The following is a 22,440-nucleotide window of genomic DNA, read 5'->3' on the forward strand; positions in this document are numbered from 1 at the left end:
TTCCATCTTATGGTTTGCCAACTGTTTTTAGTAATTGGTTATCCAGTTTTCTCTCTGATCACTCACTGAGGGTGATGGTAGATGGCTCTCTGTCTTCTAACTTCTCCACTAATGCCGGTGTCCCCCAAGGTTCAGTCCTTTCCTCCACTCTTTTCCTCTTGTATATCAATGACCTTCTTCCATTGACTGCAAATCCTATCCATAGTTTTGCCGATGATAGCACATTGCATTCAACTTTCCATTTTGAGAAACCTTGTCCTGCTCAATCAGCTTCAACTTCTCGAAAATCTGCTACCAATTCCTTAAATGCCGATCTTCGGGTAATTCTCCAGTGGGACAAAGACAACTTAGTTGATTTCAACCCTTCTAAAACTCAGCTTTTGTCTTATATCTCGCAAAAAGGATTCTTCTGCTCCTATGCTTATGTTTAGTGACACTCTGATTTCTAGGCAAAATGATATATCTCTTTTGGGGATTACCCTGACTTCTAATCTGTCTTGGCACAAGCACATTACAAATATTGCTTCCTCTGCATCTAAAAAACTTGGTTTTCTCTTTTGCTCTCGGCGTTACTTTTCTTCCAAACAGCTGCTCACTCTGTATAAATTGCAAATCCGCCCTGCCTTGGAATATTGTTCCCACATCTGGGGTCATGCCCCCAAAACTTCTCTCAGGCTCCTTGATTCCATTCAGAAAAGAGCAGTTAGGTTAATGTTTCATCTCTAACAGAGTCTCTCGCTGTCTCACAGACGTACTGTTTCTGCTGCATGCCTCTTCTACAGATACTTCCATGGGCACTGTTCTTTTGAATTGGCTTCTATAATTCCCTCTCTCTCTTTCAAAACAGTCCGAACATGTGCCGCCACCAGCCAACATCCATTTACTGTCCAACTTCAAACCCACAGAACCAACTTTTCATCTTCCTCATTTATTCATTCAACTGCCGTTTTCTGGAACAACCTTCCTTCATACGTATTTCCTGAAAATTACAATCTACAGAAGTTCAAGTCCAATGTCAACAAATATCTTCTTTCGTCTTCTCAACCTCCAACCCAAGCACGGTATTAAGTACTATAGGTTCTAATACCTCTCGTGTTTGGGGTTCACATAAAAAAAAAAAAAATTATTCTGATACTAATATATATAAATTTACACCTGTTCTCTGTGCTATATGGCACCGAACATATAAACATTAGCCTTCTTGAAAAAAGGATATCACTACTCCTGAAAACGAGTTTGACTGTGTATACTGGAAATATTCCTTGACACAGTTACAGTAGTATCCTCCTAAAGTTCTTCACTTAGTTTGAAAAGTTCACAAAATTAACACAATACATAACTGTGAATAGCAAACTGAATGCTTTTTTTTTTTTTTTTGTAAAATCTAGGCATCCAAACTGATACTAGAAGTTGGGACAGAGATGGCACATGTACTTGAAATAAAGAATCTACTTACTTACAGTTCCTAAAGCAATTTAACACTTCCTCATGAATTCCTATTCTCCATATGGTTCTTGTCCCTACAGACTGACGAGTTTCAGATTTCTGGAATAATCTCTCCTTGCTGCTGTGTTGATTCTGCTATGAGCACAAATAGGACCCACTGTTTCACTATAATGTTTTTCCTTTGCTTACTACCACCCATACCTGAGAATTTAAGCCACCTTACAACTCTGCTGGCCTACAGCCTATGGGACTCTCTGACTCTGACCTGTTACCTTTAAAGGCAGAATTTTCATCAAAAGTTTATGCTCCTGATGGCACCACTCATGTGGTTTTAACTCTGGCTGTTCATTTGGGACTTGAGTGCTGATCCAGTCTTAGCCTAGACAAATAAGATGCTTGCATCTACATTATCTAAACTAAAATTTGTTTCTCTTTTGTGGAAGTGCCACTGTCTGATCCTTTCAAATTAAATATTAAGTTGTACTCAATATTTAATTTGAACTAATAAAGAGGTCATTTGTGTTTCAGAGGTCATTTGTGTTTCAGAGGTCAAAATTTTTGTTAGGTATACAGTATTGTTATTCAGTCATCCACTAATCCTTAACTGTTTGCATGCAAATCCTAACTTCTAAGGTGCATCCATCCATAAGCATTGGCCACTGAAAAAAATGCATTCTTGCTGACCTACTTTTCTTTTCCCAGAATCTGCATTCTTACTGGCTAAAAGCTACTTTCTTTTTCTTGAACTTAAGTCTTTATCACAACACAAAAATTAACATCTTTGGCAAGCTGTTGCTTATACATGATAATGGTACCTAGCAGGGATTTTTGTATTCCTCCAGTTAACTGATTGATAATTCCACTTGAACCAAAATTAAATTTACAGATATTTTTTGTGCACTGTTTTATGAAATAATATTAGCATTACTAATGTTAAGGTGTCCTAGAAAAGCCAGAATAGTAAATATTATCACTCTGGCTTTTATTGATGGGTTGCAGAAATTTCCTGATTTTTTTTTCTGCTGTACATGTTTTGTCCCAATTTTTTTTCACCTTCAGAATTCATTTTGTTCTAGTTTTCTTCCATGAAAATCTGGTCACCCTAGTGTAGGCACATCACGTATGTATTTTACCTATTAACAAAATACTCAAAAATGTGGAAAGTAAGTTTATTGTTGGTGTGTTTGTATATATGTATCTATAGTTTTGCTGGGTTTATATATATAGTATCGGTGTAAATACACCATAGTTAACCCATATATTTGAACTACGTATGTAGCGTATAGAGGGCATCGTTTTAATTGTATCTCATAATGTGGTTGCCTTCACAATGAGATAGCTACTATTGCATTACTTCAAATAAATAACGCTTCTCTAGTAGAGAAGACTATTGTTATTTATTTTCAGCAGTACCACCACCCAGACGATTGTTTCGAAGCTGTGCGGCTTCATCATCAGTGGGCGGGCAGGTACCCAGGTAATACAACAAGCCATCACAGTTGCAAAGTTATATCCACATTATGAGAGATGCCAAAAGGGTGTGGTGGTAATGTATTTGGAAAATTAAATGCACAGGGCATAATCCTTACATACATAGTTCAAATATATGGGTTAACTATGGTGTATTTACACCGATACTATATAGTTAATTATCAAAACCCATAAGGATTATGCTCTGTGCATTTAATTTTCCAAATACATTACCACCACACCCTTTTGGCATCTCTCATAATGTGGATATAACTTCGTAACTGTGATGGCTTGTTGTATTACCTGGGTACCTGCCCGCCCACTGATGATGAAGCCTCACAGCTTCGAAACGATCGTCTGGGTGGTGGTACCGCTGAAAATAAATAACAGTAGTCTTCTCTACTAGAGAAGCGTTATTTATTTGAAGTAATGCAATAGTAGCTATCTCGTTGTGAAGGCAACAACATGATGACATACAATTAAAACGATGCCCTCTATGCTACATACGTAGTTCAAATATATATTTGTTAACTATGGTGTATTTACACCGATACTATATAGTTAATTATCAAAACCCATAAGGATTATGCCCTGTGCATTTAATTTTCCAAATATATATATAAATAAAATTTGTCATCTTGAATGGCCAGTACAGTGGTGCAGGATCCATAAACAAAACTCCATCAGGGTGTGCCTATTTTTTTGTTGAAACACTTGTATCTGCTGGATATGATGTGTATGCAAATTTTATGCATGCTGCTTACACCAAATGAGAATTTTATCCAGTTCTATTGTCATGATCTTTTTTTTCCCTTACATCAGTTGTTCAAAATAACTGCCGATGGAAGGGTCAATTAACATAGCATCCACTGCATCTGGTTCTGATTCTAATGGCCGAAATTGGATTAAAGCTGACTGTAGTTATCTCCACCTATAATGGAACTCCCATTCACTGAGCTCGTGGGGGGGGGGGGGTATGGTGATAAACAAGTGCCAGTTAGAATGGAATTGCTGTTGGTATTTTTTATTATTTTTTTTTTTTATGATGACCACAACCATAAATGATGTGGAACCCATAGTGCTTTTAAGTACAGTATGTGAGTTGAAGGTCAAAAAACAGAAGATAATATTGCTAACACTGAATGTAAGTGTCTAGAGATTCTGGGAAACAAATGAGGAAGGGGGTGATCTCCTTCCCCCACACAGTCTGAGTAAATTAGTATTAGTAGCAGCAAATGATGCAAGGAAGCAACTTATACAGCATCAGCCAAAAAATAAAACCTTCCCATATCACCTCTCCATCCCCTGTAATAGTTTGCTTAAATCTTTCCTTAAATTTATTCAAACTGCCTACTTCCTCAACACCAGATAGAGGTCTGTTCCAACAATCAACTACCTGCCTGCTGGCTGAAGGCAAATTTCCACACATTTATCCTGCAACCATCCTTCCTCAATTTATGTACGTTGCATCTGTGTTTAGCTTACTCACTCTATTCAAAGCCTTAAGCCATGGATAGGCTGCAGCCTAGGGAGTGATATTAATGGAACTTTAAATATATGTATAAGATGTGTTTGTTTCAGAATGGAGTCAGTAATAGTTAATATTTTCTCAGAGATTCTCAACTGAATATTCCATATGTAGACCAGACCTGGAATAGATAATCTGGCCTTCATGTTCAATGCCATATCAAATATGCAAGGTTTTTTGTCAACTTCTTATGGATGATGGTAGGTAAGCTGGTTTGTGGTTATTATTTGGTTTTTAGGAGCATTAGCAACTAAGGCCATGTTGCTCCGGGGATATGCCGGTGGTCATTCCCTGAACTTTCCAAATCCTCCATATTGGTAGTCATGGGCTCGAACCCCAGTCTAATCAAGAAGCATGTGCTATGCACTGCTGCTCCTGCCCACCTGGCTACAGAGGCGCCACTGGTTTGTGGCCAAAGCAGTGCTGTTCAATGGCAGGTTGAACAGATTTTTTTAAATTTTTTGGAGGGAGAAACTTATAGATATTAGCTTGAAATATTTTGCAATTTTTGCATGTTTAATCTTTGGAATGGATTTTGCTTCACATCTTTGATAGAATGCCAGACTTAAGGATCCGACTTTCCAGTAATATGCTTAACATATAAGAGTTGCAGACATTTATAATAAACAACGACAATTCTTCAGGTTCAGATGCACTTATTGGGTATTTCGTTTATCACTGCAGTCACATTATCACTCCTCATGTGTTATTATTTCAATGTCACTCAAAAGATGCATCATTACTGATTCTACCTTCGAAAATTTAAGAAGTTGCTTCAAAGAAAAACTTCGAAGAGCCTAAGAAAGTAGGACTTAAATGGTTTAAGGCCAAATATGCTCATTCTTGGAAAACTTGATCATCCAGTTTGAAGTGAGTTTTCGACTTTGAATCATTTTGGATTGCCTAAGTTTGTGCAGAATCATTCCCTCATAAGCCTTTCATTTAACCTTAAGGAAGTTGGTTTTTCCCACTATTGAAAGTAATGTGCTCACCAGTTTCCAACCATCTTCTCCTCGATTTCTGTTCTTGATAAATGCTATCTTTGTGTTTGCATTAAACTAGAGGTTGGCTTTTTGCATGATTCTTACAACCTTTGCCACTCCTATCGGGGCAACCTGAGACAATTCCTTTGCAAGAAAATCTATGGCTTCTTCAGTTGGCATTATTTGTAGACCATTCCCATCAGAAGTCGTGAGGCATTTGAGAATTACTTTAGGTTTTAGGAGTCTGGCGGCGAAATTTTTTTTCTTTGTCAGATTGCTAAACCATAAAGGATGAAATGGCTTCTGAGAGCTCATTTCATATTCTTAAGTTCCTGCTTCCCAGTTTGAATTTGTGGAAACCACAAAGGTATTGGAACAAGTGGAGTTAGCAGTTTTGCTAGAGAGAGAGAAAGAGAGAAACAGGCATGGAACAGTTATAGACTATTCAAAGCCTTAAATTCCTCAATCAGATCTTGGAGGTTCCTAGTGTTCAGATGCTGCAGAACTGAAGTCTTTCTTGATAAAAATAAATAAATAAAATATGCTTTATTAAATTTGATTCAGTATAGTTGCATATTTATTTTGAAAAGGGGAGGAATGGCTACATATGGGATGACGTGATATATGTGTGTGTAAATGTTGAATTGTTAATTAGAAACTGTTAAATTCTAACTTTCTATGCTGAATTTTTTTAAGAGATAGATAACATAACTGAACAATACATGAAAAATATTTTATAAGTAATATATTTCTGATTATAGGAATTTGAGATGCTTCAATTTATTTTTATAACTTGATACAAGGCAATCATGAATTCCAACTTGTATATTATTTGTACCATTCTTTATTGTTAATAACAGTATGGTACATGTAATATGAACGTGGTCAATGGCTTTTCAACATTCAAAAGGGGGAGCAGCTTAGACTACACTATTAAAATACAATACCAGTGGCATAACAGTAGGGTAACAGTTTAGTTATTTAAAGTTAGATCTCATCTAACTTTAAATAACTAAACTGTCACCCTATTGGAAGCAGAGCCCCTACATTTAACTTGTTGATAGGGAATTCATCAGTGGTATTTTTTCAGACTCCTCTATTCATAGGTTATTGCTGCTTGTTTATTTTACTACTTAATAATTAGTTTAAAAACGATTTTAAAATATAAATAAATAAAATCAAGTACTGTGCAATCTACCAGTTTTAAACAAGACCATTTTGTGACTAATAGACTATCATATATGCTTAATGGTTTCTTCCCTTTCATGTTTTCATTCTTGTTAAATTTACATTCTGTGAATACAGCAGGACAACTGGGCCTTTGCAGCACTGTTTTCTCTTTAATCATCAATTGTTTAATACCAGCTCTCTGATGATTAGTTATTAAATAGTTATTACTCCAGCAGTCTCTTATTAGTTGCTTAATGCTCTTCTAATATTTAAGAGAAATTTTGCAACAAAAGCCATGAAGCTAAAATATAATTATTTTTATTCATTGACAGAAATCATGTTTTTAAAAAATATGGGTTTACTAATATATCTTTTTTTTTTTCTCCTTCTTTTTTTAATGTAGTAGGTGCAGAGACAAAGAGAAAAGAACAAGAATCACAAAAGAAACTTTCCTCTGAAACAATATTTCTGAATAGAACTAAAGCTCCTGTTAATATCCAGGAAAATGATCAGGAAAAGGAATTAAATAACAAAATTATTCGCTCCTCTCCTTTACTTGTCAGCCATATATGCAAAAATGAAAACAAAACTAATCAAACATTAACTCTAATTCAAAATACGAGCCGGTCATCTAGGATGCCCCCTGTAACTAATTTCCTTGAACATGAAGGAAGAGAAGCAACCAAAAAAGAACTTTCTGTTTTGGAATCAGAAGGAGTATGCAGCGATAGCAGTAAACAATCATTATCAAAAGTTTGGGAAGCAGAGCAGCTATGCCGACAGCTTTGTGACAATTCTGAAAGTAAAAGCGATACAGAATTGCATGATAAATGCCCTAGAGATCATATTAGTGACAAAGCTAATAAAACTGCAACAGATATGAACAGTCCTAAATCAGTATTGTCTAATCACAGACCAACAATTCAGTGTGATGGATTTGTGATGGACACATGTAATCAGGAGATGCCCAAAGCAGTATCAAAAAAAAATTCCATTAAAATTGTTACTTCTCATTCTGATGCAATGTCATATAGTGATACCAGTCCAGTTCATTGCAGACCAGATAGTGAAGAACATGCTGGCCCGGTGGTTAGTGATAATGATAAATTAATAGTTCAGGCAGTTCAAGTAGATGAGGTTGCTCATGATAATCCCAATTTATTAAAGCATCTAAATTCAGCTGCTGATAACAATGGAAGGTATAAGGAAGCTTCTGTATGTCCATCACAAATGTCTGGCCTATCTCCTGCAGTTGTGACAACTGTTTGTCATGGAAAACAAACTGAAATCATTCAGTGCAATTATCGTCTCTCAACTTCAGTGGTATCAAGCAAAATTGATCATCTTAATGAAAAGTGTTCTACTTTGTCAGCTGAACTAAATGATGTGGTTCTAAAAGAAAGTTTGGCATGTCATCTACCAAGTTCAGTATATGGTACTCAAGCCTCAAATATTGAAATGGTGTTGAGTGGTTTAAATGTCTTCAGTGAAACAAAAGGGTTGAACTTGTTCATGAAGGAAAGGCATGATGGCATCGTTGCAAGCCCATCAAATAAAATTCATGTTGGAAGTAGCATTGAATCTCTAGAAGAACAAAGTATATGTCACTTGAAACATACCACTAATATTTGTGAAACTGAATTCAGCAACTCTTCCTCATCCTCATCATCCTCATCATCCTCATCCCATATAGCTAAGGAAATTCCAGTAAATGAAAAGCAGAAGGATCTAACTTCCCAGTCTGTAGGAGTCCTGAAATTAAATCTTTCAGATGCATTAAAATATAGCAGCAACAGTAACAGTGTATCAGAAAATACCAATAGTTCACAGTGTTCATCAGATGTAATTTTCAGTTCAAAGCCTTTGAAGTCTTCCAAGATCACAAGTCCCCAGATTTTAGAGCAGCATATCAGCAAGATTATTTCAGAAAATGCAGCTATAGTTGAAACACTAGATCCTTTGTGGTCAAGAAGATACATGAGACAGTCAAGTGTTTTGAGCAATCAAAGTGGAGATATTGAGGGCAAGAAGGCAAGTGGTTCTTTGAAAATGAGACGGTTGAGTGAAGACATCAGTTCTGCTACCTCAAATGAACTTTATTCTGCAGGTTATCAGTCAAAACTTCAGTCTGCTCTTCTTGGGAGATCAGATTTGGATCCACATTTCCCTCAAAAACAAGGAGGAAATTGTTTACTTTCTTCTGGCCTTCATGCAACTACTCTTCCACATAGTGTTCCAAGAACAGTTATTAACAATGAAACAAAATCATCTACATGTATACATTCAGGTCTTTCCTCAAGTTGTGTTCCATGTTTTCAAATGGATGTAAATGAAAATTTAGATGGAAATACTGTTAAAAGTCTGTTATCTTTAAAAGGTCAGTCACAGAAAAGTTCTGCACCTTCTGATCTATTAATAAATCCTGAAAAACATCCTCAGAATCCTGAAGGCAGTATCATAAAGGATCTTCTTCTGAAAACCAGGTCACCTGGAATTCATATATCATCTCCATCTGTTGAGGAAGGGAAATTTCAGCTCTGTACAAGCCCTTCTCTGAGTAATGTTCAAGACTTATCACTCAGAAAACAAAAACCAGATGATTTTTTATCTGTTGTTTATATGTGTACAAATTGTAATATTGGATTTCGGAATAAGGAAAATCTGGAAGTCCATCAGATTCATTATTGTAAAAGTAAGAGAGGGAATGCCATTTGTAAAACTTCTGGCAGTGATGATTCTCTTATAGGAACTTCAAATGCACCTTTACTTATACAGTCGCCATTAGGTGAGACTTCCCAGAATATTTCATCAGTAGGAATACCAGATTACAGTTCAATTATAAATACAGGTAAACTTAGTTCTCCGAGGTATACAAGAAGTTCCAATCAAGATAGTGGTGAAGAAGAAACTGAAATGGGGCAGATTTTAAAGAAGCAGTTAATGGCACCACTAAGTGGTGGCCAAAGTCCACCACTTAAAAAAAGAAAAATATCAGAACCAGTAATTTCTATGAATAGAATTGAAAGCATAAAACTGTCTCCTTCTATGGATGATTTAACTCATAGTTCATCAAAGCAAAGTAAATTTGGAATTTCTGTCCTACCACATAGATGCCGTTCACAAAGTGTCCATTTATTTGGTGGTGAAGTACAGATTTTAGATGGAGTTGAAGCAAAAAAAATTAAAATTGATACAGGCTTACAGAGTGGTTTCCCTTCTGTATTAACTTCCTTGTCACATCATTCATTGTCATCTATAAAAAGCTTATCTTTAGATGCTCCAGAATTGGCAGATGATCAGCAGAGCTCATTACCATCAGTAGTTGCCACCATTGCTAAACCCGTACTTAATTCAGGAGGTACAGTAATGCAAGTCCACCAGCCTACACCAGACCGCTGTATTACTCCTGTTATGGCTTTTTCTAATCATCTGATAAATGCAGGTATTGGAGGATTCCCAGATCTTGAAAGTCCATCTAAATTACTTTGTGTTGAGACATCAGATACACTTATACCATTTTCTCTCACATCAGTAGGCACAAGTAAATCAGCAAATAAAACCGAAATATCTGCTTCTAGGGAACTAACAAATAATTCAGTATATCATGGTGAGTTTATGTCATATAATGTGGGAGCTGCACTACCTAAACAGGATGCTTGTGGTATCCATTTATTGCCGGGATTGGAAACAGGAGTGGTATCTCCGTTAAAAAAATCAGGAGTCTTTTCTGAGAGCAGCTTAATTCATAACATAGGCAATTCAGATAAGCATATTTCTGTTACTCAAGAATATCCATTCCAAAATATTCCAGAATTATCCTTAATTGGAGAGAACTCAGAAAAACAGAATCTTCTAGTGGCTGCTAGTGAATCTCCTCATAATCAAAAAGACTCTTATAATATACAGTATTCAGCAAATGCAGTTTCATCTAAAAATATAATTATACCAACTGTAACTCTAACACCAAGCAGTCCTTCAAGTAGTGAGTCACAAAAGGCTGAAATTGAAGATGAGAAATCTGATACCAAGATCAAAAAATTTCTTGCCCCTACAAGACCTACTTCACTTCCTCTGAAGAAAAAAGCTTTCACTTTAGTTGGTTCTACATTAGTTAGTCCAGAAACACCAAGACCAAAAAAGAGCTGTGTGCAGCTATATTTAAATGGCCATGCTTATACTTACCTTGGATTGAAGTGTTCGACACGTTCTACTTATTGTTGTATATACCGTCCACAGCCCATGTATGTTCCCCAAGACACAGATTCAAAATTATCCATGTATTCAAATTGGCAAGTTGTTCCTGCTAAGGAACAGTTATGTGGATTAACTCCTGGTCACCTGATTGCTTTCTATGATTCAAGGCAACGGATTCATAGTTCAAAGCCATATACTACAACTGCTAAACCTACTGAACCTTTCCTGTTTACTCATTCGAGTTATTGGGTATTCCGTGCACACAAAAAGGATAAGCAAAAAATGGAGGAAATTGAAGCTGAATCTGAAGTGGAACCTGAACTTCCATGTCAAAATAATCAAGTAGAAAAAATTGAAAGTTTTCATTTACCAGTGGTAACTAGTATTTTATTATATTATTTTTTATGCAATGAAAATTATTGTGTTGATTATACTTTTAAGTAGTTTCTTTTAGAAGTTATATTTTACAGACAAAGCCCAACCATATTTAGCATGTGTGGATGTGCATGCATTTGAATTTTTTTTTTTTTTTTTTTTGGAGGTGGGGGGAGACAAGTTCATTTGTATGAAGCACTTTTTTTTAAGACAAATATTTTTTTTTTTTTTTTTTTTAGTCCTTTGCTTGATGTAGTTTTAGTTATCACTCAGTACCATAAAATTCAAACTCGGAGGGTTTTAGCAGTTTTAGTAATTATTTCAGATGTGCTTTTTTGCACTTGTTCTGAAAGTTTTGGGGTGGCATGAAATTTATAAAATATTTTAAGGAGGCAATGTGCAGGCTATAAAAGTTTGGGAATCTCTGGTCTAGACAAATCTATCCATTCTATAAATTGTCTAGGGCTGGCCATATAGTGTGAAAATAGAAGCTGGATTAGAAGTAGCATTTACTATATGTTGACTAGTAAAACATGTGCAGTTTATATTAAACACTTTTATTTCCAACTAAATCAATTACCACATAAATATTGCAAATTTCAAACATTAAATGCAATGTCCTTAGAATGGTCACCACTCAGAAGGAATACTTTTTGGGTTGCTAGACCAAAGAGTACTATAAGCAGGAAAGTGTTATAAGTGGGATCCCCTTTGAGTGCTATTTATCATCAGTATTTTGATAAATAACATTGATTTTTCAATTTATTATTTTTTGTTTTGCAGTGTTTTTAAGAAGTATTGGTTTATACCTAAGTTGAAAACCTGCACACTCAGCATATTCTGCACACTTTTTTCTCACACCTTATTTTGCATTCCATTAAAAAGAATGAAATTTAAAAGGTGTCATTCATTAAACTAAGCATATCTTTAATATTATGAACATAACAAATGTAGTATTAATATCATAATAATAATGTTGTCATTAATGAAATTTATTGATGCCATGTTGAACACACATAAGATACTGATAGCTGTACCAGCAAGGAAAGTGGATGAACAATGTTTAAAAAAGATGAGGAGAGCATGCAAATGCACTGATAAATGATTAGATATTGAGTAAAGAGTAACTGACTACCTTCAAAGCTTTGAGTTAAATATGAAATAAACAAATGCCACTTACCCTGGAAACAGTTTATATGAAGTAAACAGAGTGCACCATAAATGATTCCTAGAATTTAGTCTCTATCATTCCTTTCCCCAAAACCAAAAATCAAGTGGAAGGAGGGTAATGTTTGTTTTAATTCCTTTGTGGGACCTTATAATGAATTGATGCATTTCAGAGGATCAATTGTACTCTACTTTTAAAAACATACACAAGGTTGTTATTGATCAGAAGCCCTTGGATTTATTGATACTTGCTAAGCATGCTCTGATGAAAAATGGCTTCTTATATAGACACTTCATTCTCTTTCTGTCTCTAGCAAGAATGTGTAGTTTGTTCAAATTTCAAATAGGACCTGTCTCAACTGCACAGAGAGCTGTATCCTCACAGACTAGAGATGTGCAAATGTAACCCCAATTCACAAAGGAGGATCAAAGGCTGACACAAGTAGTAATTATAGATCTGTTAGTTTAACTTCTGTTCCAGGAAAATTAATGGAAGCACTGGTTAAAGAAGCACTGCAGGATCATCTTGACAAGAATTCAGTTATAGCTCAGACACAGCATGGTTTTGTTAAGGGAAGGTCTTGCCTGACCAATTTGATTGGATACTATGATGTAGTCACAAAAGAATTGGATGTAGGGAATAACTTTGATATTATATATTTGGATCTTAGAAAGGCTTTTGATACTGTTGCATGTGGAAGACCGCTGCACAAATTGGAGCAGTGTGGCATTGGTGGCAAATTGTTGCTATGGATAAGGGATGGTTGAGTGGCAGAAGACAGAGAGTGGTAATTAATGGACACTGCTCATCGTGGACTAATGTTATTAGTGGAGTCCCTCAGGGTTCAGTATTGGGTCCATTGTTGTTTTCTGTATTTATAAATGATATTGATGATGGTATATCAAGCTTAATGTCCAAGTTTGCAGACTATACAAAGGTTGGCAGGGTTGTTAAGGATGCTACTGACGCTATGCTGCTACAACAGGATCTGGAAAGGTTGAGCAGATGGGCTGAGAGGTGGCAAATGAAGTTTAACATTGACAAATGTAAAGTACTACATATGGGAAACAGCAACCCCAGAGCAACGTATCAACTCTGTGGTACTACACTGACAGTGGTAGAGAATGAAAAGGACCTGGGGGTAATTGTGCAGGCAGATATGAAGTTCTCTGAGCAGTGCAGACGGGCTGCAAGAGTAGCTCATGGTGTCTTATCAATGATATACAGGAATTTTTCTAGCAGGGATAGGGAAATGATTATTCCCTTGTTAAAGGCAATGGTCAGGCCGCACCTTGAGTACTGTATACAGGTCTGGAGGCCTCATTTCAAGAAGGATGTAGAGCTGAGTACAGAGAAGGGCAACAAGGTTAGTGAATGGAATGAAGGGTTGTTCTTACGAAGAAAGGCTTAAGTTTTGCAAATTACAGTGTCTGGATACTAGGCACCGGTGAGGTGATCTGATAGAGGTGTACAAAGCCTTGAATGGTTTGAGCATGCTCAATGCTGATGGGATACTGCTTCTTGCTCAGAATAATCATCTGAGAGGGCATAAATTCAAATTGAGGAAAGACAGATGTAGGATAGATGTGCGGAAATTTGCCTTTAGCCAGCGGGTAGTTGGTTGGTGGAACAGACTTCCATCCCTTGTTGTGGAAGTTGATAGCCTAAATAAATTTAAGGCTCAGCTGGACAGGTATTTCGAATGAACAGAGGGGTGAAGTGGAAGGTTTTTTTTTGTTTTGGCTGATGCTGCATAAGCTTGCTTTCTTGCATCATATGCCTCTTCTAATGCTAAATCCCAGGTGTTAACTCTCTCTCTCTCTCTTATCATGTTGTTATTCTTGGTCCCTTTTTGTCAGCTTTTGTCTTCTTTGTGTTATGATAACTGCTACAGGTGAATTCATAGACAGGTTGTTGGATGGCTTCTTATAATGGCAAAGGGAGGAAATGTTCAGAAGCCACTAGCGGTTCCCCATTGCTAAATAATGTTTTTGATCTGATATGGATTTTGAGGAGTATTTTAAAATGCAGAACTTTGACTATGATTAATAAAAACATTACATTCTTTCTGGGCTAGTGGAAATTTATTTAGAATTTGATAAAGTTAACAAATTAAATACACACTTATACATGGTGGTCCATAAGTAAAGAAACATGTTTGACTTTAAATAACACTGTTTTAAATGTATATTTTAAATTACAGAATAGTTTAGGGCTAAAGCCTCAGGTTACGTAGGGAGTTAACTAGCATACAAGTTAGTGCAATTGTATCATTTCTTTAAGTAGCCAACTAATTAAGTAGTTATAGATTGGCATCATTAAGTATATCTCATATTGTGAATGCTTTCACAATGAGTTGCCATGATATCGCACTGCCTCGAATAAGTAATGCTTCACCATAGGAGAAGACTATTGTTACTTATTCTCAGTGGATACCTTCACCCATATGGCAGTATTTTGGAGCTTATTGGCTCCTCATCAGTGAGTGGGCAGGTACCCTGGTGTTGCAATGATGACAACCCAGTTGAAAAGTATAACTCCACAATATTAGAAATGCGTGATGGTGTGGAGTAATTTAGTCTGAAATGGTGCCATATGGGTGATGGTATCCACTGAGAATAAGTAACAACAGTCTTTTCCTATGGTGAAGCGTTACTTATTTGAGGTAATGCAATATCATGGCAACTGATTGTGAAGGTATTCACAATATGAGATATACTTAATGATGCCAATTTATAACTACTTAAGTAGTTGGCTATGTACAGAAATGATGCAATTGCACTAACTTGTATGCTATGTATATGTTAATTAATGCTAACACAATAGAAAGGGCATACATAAACTTAAAAAAAAAAAAAAAACTTTACACCTTCTGTTCAATATGGCTACCATTTTGATCTTTACAAAATTGTAGTCTTTTGGGCACAGAACAACACACAGGAAGGCACAATTTCTCAGAAATGTTCTCAGTTTCTCTAACCATTGACTGCTGAAGCTCCACCAGAGACCTGTACATATCACTAAATAATTTATCCTTTAAGAACCCCCGCAAGGTTAAATTGGGGAATGCGGTGGCCATTGAATGGAACTTCACATTCCCTGATTTAACCGAAGAATGTGGAGTTGTGGAATGATCCTGGGAATTTTTCACCTAAGAATTTGCACACAGTTTTTGCACAGTTAGATGGTGCTCTACCTTGCATAAAAAAGCAATGCTGAAAGTTGATTGTAGACTGCATCAATTGAATGATTTTGTCTTTTAGTAGTCTCAGGTAGCATTCTCCTGTCACAGTTCCCTCAAGAAACAAAGGTCTGAGGATATCTTTTGTTCAGATTCCAGCCCAAACTGTCAAGCCAGAAGCATTTAAATACTTATAAAATAATAAATGGGGATTGTGAAAAGAGAGTAATAAACACAGTTATGAGTGATTAACAGTTTAAATATGGCTATCGCTCCACAAAACATTGTCAATAATATCTGGCTTTGTAACTCATGCCCAGAAACTGTTCAGCAAATTCCAGTCTTCTGCCTGGATCATTTTCATTTAAGCTTTTTAGCAATGTGAGATGATAAACCTTGTATTTAAGAGTTTTTTTATTTATTTATTTCAATATACTCACTTGCAAGTTCCAAATTGGCAGATATCTTTGAGATAGAAAGTCTATCAGTTTCCGTAGATCGTGCATTGTTCTCATTTCATTAAACTTCTTCACAGTTTGCTTTGTGGTCTTTATTGTGGGTGGTTTTTGTCCAAAAAAACTTCTTGAACTGGCATACAATATTTTCATATTTTGCATGCCACTTTGCAATTTCAGTCTTCAACTTCGTTGTAAGGCTCATAGTACTTTTCCTATGTTCAAATTATTCTGAAACAATAAAAAAAATTACAAAATAGTTTTCATATAATTTATGCATATTTACATCAGCAGTTATTCAAAATAGTTTCTTTAGTTATGGACCACCTTGTTATATTTCATTACTCATAGTCAAAGCTGCTCTCTTCCTCAGTAGCTTTAAAGATAACAAACAGACACTTTAAAAAACTTTCAGTGTTCAAAAATACTAAATGTTCAAAGACACAGTGATCCTTTCTTTACTTTTCTTAAAAGTAAAAAAAAAAAAAAAAAAAACCCTCATGTTCCTTCATACTAATGACCAACTTGGTGTAGGCAATACAAAGAAATGAGAGCGCCTCCGTAGCCAGGTGGGAAGGAGCAGCAGTGCGTAGCACACACTTCTTGATTAGACCGGGTTCAAGCCCATCACCACCAAATACGGAGGATGCGGAAAGGTCAATGGAATGACCACCGCATATTCCCGGAGCAATATGGCCTTAGTTGCTAATGCTCCTAAAAACCAAACAACAACAACAAAGAAATGAGCAGTCTGTGCACTAAAGATTGCCTTTTATTCTTTGTGTCTTATGATTATCTGGGTGCACAAGGTTGTAGTCGTAACTGAAAATTTTTCATAACTTTCTCTGTTCAGGATAAGAGAATGCTGTAATGGTTGATCTCCCATAGAAATAGTTTATTTTGTCCCATTCATGTTTCAGTGGTTAGCATACACAGCGTAAAAGCAACCCTTTGTTCCATTCACTAATCTTGTTGCTCTGTACTCGTTCCAACAGCTCTACATCCTTCTTAAAATGAGGCCTCCAGACCTGTATACAGTACTCAAGGTGTGGCCTGACCATTGATTTATAAAAAAGAGGATAATCACCTCCTTATCCCTGCTAGAAAACTTCCTGTATATCATTGACAAGAAACCATGAGCTACTGTTGCAGACTGTCTGCACTGCTCAGAAAACTTCATATCTGCCTGCATAATTACTGCCAAGGTCCTTTTCATTTTCTACCACTGTCAGTGTGGTACCACAAAGTTGATATGTTACTCTGGGATTACTGCTTCTCATATGTAGTACTTTACATTTGTCAATGTTAAACTTCATTTGCCACCTCTCAGCCCATCTGCTCAACTTTTCTAGATCCTGTTGCAGCAGTGTACTGTCATTAGTGTCATTAACAACCCTGCCAACCTTCGTATCGTCTGCAAACTTGGACATTAAGCCTGATATACCATCATCAATATCATTTATAAATACAGAAAACAACGATGGACCCAAAACTGAACCCTGAAGGACTCCACTAATAACATTAGTCCACGAAGACCAGTGTCCGTTGATTACCACTCTGTCTTCTCCCACTGAACCATCCCTTTATCCATAGCAGCAATTTGCCTCCAATGCCCCACTGCTCCAATTTGTGCAGCAATCTTCCATGTGCAACAGTATCAAAGGCTTTTCTAAGATCCAAATATATAATATCAAAGTTATTCTTTGCGTCCAGTTCCTTTGTGACTACATCATAGTATCCAATCAAATTAGTCAGACGAGACTTCCCCTTAACAAACCCATGCTGTGTCCCAACTATAACTGAAGTCTTGTCTAGATGATCCTGCAATGCTTCTTTAACCGGTGCCTCCATTAATTTCTCTGAAACAGAAGTTAAACTAACAGGTCTGTAATTACCTGTCTCTCCCGGCGCCTCCGTAGCCAGGTGGGAAGGAGCAGCAGTGCGTAGCACACGCTTCTTGATTTAGACCGGGGTTCGAGCCCGTCACCACCAAATACGGAGGATGCGGAAAGGTCAGGGAATGACCACCGCATATCCCTGGAGCAATATGGCCTTAGTTGCTAATGCTCCTAAAAACCAAAATAACAATAACAATAACCTGTGTCTCCCTTTGTGGATTGGGGTCACATTTGCACAACTCCAGTCCATGGGTACCTCCCCTGAGTCCAGGGAAGCTCTCATAATAATGCTAAGGGTTTGCTTAATTCGCCTCCTTTAATATAACTGGATAGATTCCATCCACCCCCAGGTGCCTTTCTTGTGTTTATCTTCAACAATTTCTCCTCCACTTTAACTCTCAGTTATTACAAGATTATCTAGCTTACTGCCAGAGTTGAATACACCTCTGGCATTCCCCTCGCTGAATAACTCCTCATGTGTGAATGCCGATGCAAAATATTAATTTAGTTTGTTAGCTACTTGAGAAGGATCATCAACAGTTGAACCATCAATATCAAGTGGACCAATCTGATTTATCCCCTTCCTTCTAGAGTTTACTTAAGTAAAGAACTCTTTGCTGTTTTTCTTTCCATCCTTTGCCAACGGTTTCTCATAATCTGCCTTTGCCTGCCTAACCTCCTTTGTAACTTGGTTACAGACCAGCTTATATCTATCATAGGCTTCCATGTCACCCATTAAGTTATATGTATCCTGTGCATTTTTCTTCTCTGCCATATGTCTCATTAGTTCATCTGACATCCATTTCGGCCTAAATCTTGAACAATATTTCTCTGTTGGTATGAAAAGCCCAGCAGCTTCCAAGATTAATTCTTTGAATGCTTCCCATTTTGGATTTGCTGTTGGTAATGTCATCACGTGGTTCCACCGTATAGAATTTAAATACTGTCTCAGACCACCGTAGTCACATTTACGAAAGCAAAAACCCTTCCCTTTACCCTTGATTGGTAGTTACCTCTTTGAGTAAATCCAATTTCAGCACACTGTGATTACTGACACCTAGTGGTTCCTTTATCTGCAGATTCTTGATGCATGAAGAATCACTACTGATAATCAGATCAAGAGTATTATTCCCTCTAGTTGCCTCCCAAACATACTGCTGTAGAAAACAATCATCCAATAAATCCACAAAAGCCTTGCTTGTGTGTGAGTGACCAACCCACAAATTCCAGTCAATATCAGGAAAATTAAAATCGCCCATTAAAAGACACTCCAATTTACTGGCCCACTCTATTCCTCTGCACAATTGCTCATTATACTCATTAGATTCATCATTTTTCCTTTCCCAGTGCTTATGTCACACCAAACAGACTCAACATTGCATTGTCCACCCACATCAATTGGATGCACTTCCTTAGATTTTGTGTGTTTCTTAAGGGCACAAAGAGTGATATTGTTGTACACATTAGCACTAATGACATTAAGAGTAGGAGACTGGCAGAATTACTTAACAAGTACAAGACAATGCTGAAAAAAAGCCTTGAGTTAAGGTTGAATTTGAAAGTGTCTGCAATTCTGCCCAGACACAATAGGAGGGAGTATATGATGAGAGCCTTGTTGATCAGTTCTGCCCTTGAGAGATTGTCCAAGGCTCAAGGGGTACAATTTTTCCCAGCCTGGTTTGTGCTTGTTAACAGAAGAGACTGCTTCTACAGGGATGGGATACAGTTAAATAGAAAGGGTGCAAGAATATTTGCTGATGCTATCGAGGCATAGTTAGGTGGGCCGGAAAACTGCTAGCTTGGGGGGGGGGATACATGGACTAATAGATTAACAGTAGCCACTGGCAGAGGTAAAAGTGATTCTTGCCCTACTTCTATTGAAAGGCTGCTGCTCAATTGCAGCAGCCTGGAAAGCAAGGCAATGGGAATTTAAAAGGACTGCTGGGAGTCATAGTGGAACAAGTAAATACATGGGCTATGTTAGGGTAACTAAGAGTAGAAACAGGTGCATGTATACTTGCATGTATACCAATGCTAGGAGTACAGTTAATAAATTCGATGAGCTTGAAGTGCTAGTCAAGACATCAAAGGCAGATATTGTTGGGATATCAGAGACATGGTGTCACACAGACATCATCAGTGCTGAACTGGAATTTAGGGAGTACAATGTGCACAGAAAGAATAGACAGGACAGGAAGGGAGGAGGGGTTATACTGTTAGTTAAAGTATGATATCTGCCCTACAACATCATCAACCTTTGCCCCATGGCAGACATACCCTGGTCCTGTTCCATCTATCCTTTTTGCACGATATGTTCCCTGTTTCCCTGACAATAGAGTCCCCTACAACAACTAGTTCCTTTGGGACCAGCGCATTCTGCCTTTGGGGTTGCCGCTGCATTGCGTGATGTTCAAATGCAAGCTCTGGCATTGATGTGGGCAGCTGAGAGCTTGATGGGCCCCTCAATTTAAATCCTTCGAGGGCATCCACCCTGTCCTTCAAGCTCTCATATAAGCCCAGAACAATGCCGAGTTGGCTCCTGATTTCCTCGCACTCCCTACATCGCGCATACACAAAGACATTCCCCTTGGTAATATCATGTCCTGTTCCTGATTGCTCCACAAACATCAAACAAGCAGTGCACTTCAATAGACTGTGATTCAGAGGGCAACCGTCCCCCCCTCAGTTCTCCCCTGAGCCACAGCACTTCCACTAGTTTGAGCCTTTTGCTTTGCTGCTCTGGTCTGGGTCATGATTTCTATTCAAGTTCAATAAAAATTCCAATACAAAATAGAACCCTAAACCTATATCCCAATGCAGTTATAACATTATATATGTGTATTTCGGTATCGAATATTATCTCCGAATTACGTTATATGACTTTCTTATCCCTAGTCAATTTATATGTATTAATTTATGATGTTACGTTTGTAATAACTAGGTCACTATATTTATTTAGTTAAAAAAGTACAATTCAATTGACAATGAAATTTAATAAGATTAATAAATTTTACTGATTAATTGATACTACTATACCCTCTATCTAGTTTTCCGTTAAACCTTATGCTAGCACATGTTGTATCGTAGGAAAACTCTTAATTAGTAGGGGCAGTCCTATTGACTTGGGGTCATCATGTATAAAGGTTCCTCTGGAGGTAAAGGAGAGCTTATCTGTGTGTTGTAATTGCCTGCTTATGGGGTATTTGTTTCTGGTAGGAGACTCTGTTTAGAAAGTCTATGACGAGATGCTCTGGGTTGATTAATTGTGGTATGCTGCTGGCTGGAAGTTAGAATATAGCCACTGTCTTGGCAGAGTTCCTCAGTGCTGTGGGCCAATGAACAAGTGTGTGCATAGGGTAATTTGCATATTGAGTTGTTCTTCATACTGATGACTGATCTGGTCTGTGGAACACAGGGATCTGTACACTAAGTGTTACATTTTATTCTCTTCCTGTTCTTATGATTGATTAGGAGCAAAGGGTTATGACCTTGATGTGTAAATGACAAAAAATCAGGGATAACTCATTGGGGATACTCTCTGCCTGATCCTGTTAGTCGTGAAATTTCATGGGACCAGGTGCCCACATATGCATTTCATGGTGAGTTTGTCATGAAAAGAATGGCATGGCAACTGGTTGTGAAATACTGATGGAGTTTCTGTTGTGTTGCTGACCTATCAAGAATTAACCTCCAGCAGTTTTCTTGAAGTACCTGAAGTACTAGTACTCTTGTGTCCTTGAGAGGACTTAGTATTAGTAGTTGCAAATTATGCAAGAAAGCAAAGTTACACAGCATCAGCCAAAAAAAAGAAAGAAAAAAAAAAACACACACACACACTCTCTCCACCCCGTCAAATAATTTGTCTAATTCTTCCTTGAATTTATTCAAACTATCCATTTTCACCAGATGGAATTTTGTTCCAGCAATCAATTACTTACTGGCCGATGGCAAATTTCCACACATCTAACCATCTTTCCTCGATTTAAATTTATGTCTCTTCATGTGTGTTGTCCGAGTAACAGGAAGGATGCTATCAGAATTTACCTTACTCAATTCATTCAAAGCCTTAAACACCTTGATCAAATCTCCTCACAGATGCCTGTGTTCAGATGCTGCAATTTTCAGAACTGAATCCTTTTTTTGGTAAGAGCACCTTCACTAATCTCATTTCCCTTCTCTGCACCCATTGCAACAGATCTGCACTAAAATGTGACTTCCAGATGTGCTTAACTATTGCCTTATTCAACAAGATAATCACCTCCTTGTCCCTGCTAGCAAAATTTCTGTATATGATTGACAAAACTCCATGAGCTGTGCTAGCAACCCATCTGCACTACTCAGATTACTTCATGCAGACTGTACAATTACTCCCCAGGTCTTTTTCATTCTCCACTACCCTGAGCATTATAGCCCACAGTTATGCCCAGTGCAGTTAACCCTGGAGAACCCCACTAATAACAGCAGTCCAAGAAGAGTAGTGCCCATTGATAACCGCTCTGTCTTCTCCCATTCAAATCCCTTTATTCATAGCAGCAACTTACCCCTAGTGCCATACTGCTGCAATTTGTACAG

At 37.3% G+C, this 22,440-nt stretch overlaps 1 protein-coding gene across 2 annotated transcripts in view; it reads left to right on the forward strand.

The window, feature by feature from the left end:
• shn (zinc finger protein schnurri) overlaps positions 1-22,440 on the forward strand; it is a 381,381-nt gene that overhangs the window by 247,946 nt on the left and 110,995 nt on the right. For both annotated transcript variants that reach the window (XM_090386453.1, XM_090386454.1), the window contains exon 2: positions 7,001-11,166. In XM_090386453.1, the coding sequence (XP_090242579.1) occupies positions 7,001-11,166 (4,166 nt within the window). The remainder of the gene's footprint in view (positions 1-7,000; positions 11,167-22,440) is intronic.

Source organism: Mastigoproctus giganteus, chromosome 12, assembly GCF_048544385.1.
Source record: "Mastigoproctus giganteus isolate SK-2022 chromosome 12, ASM4854438v1, whole genome shotgun sequence".
Lineage (NCBI taxonomy): Eukaryota > Metazoa > Arthropoda > Arachnida > Uropygi > Thelyphonidae > Mastigoproctus > Mastigoproctus giganteus.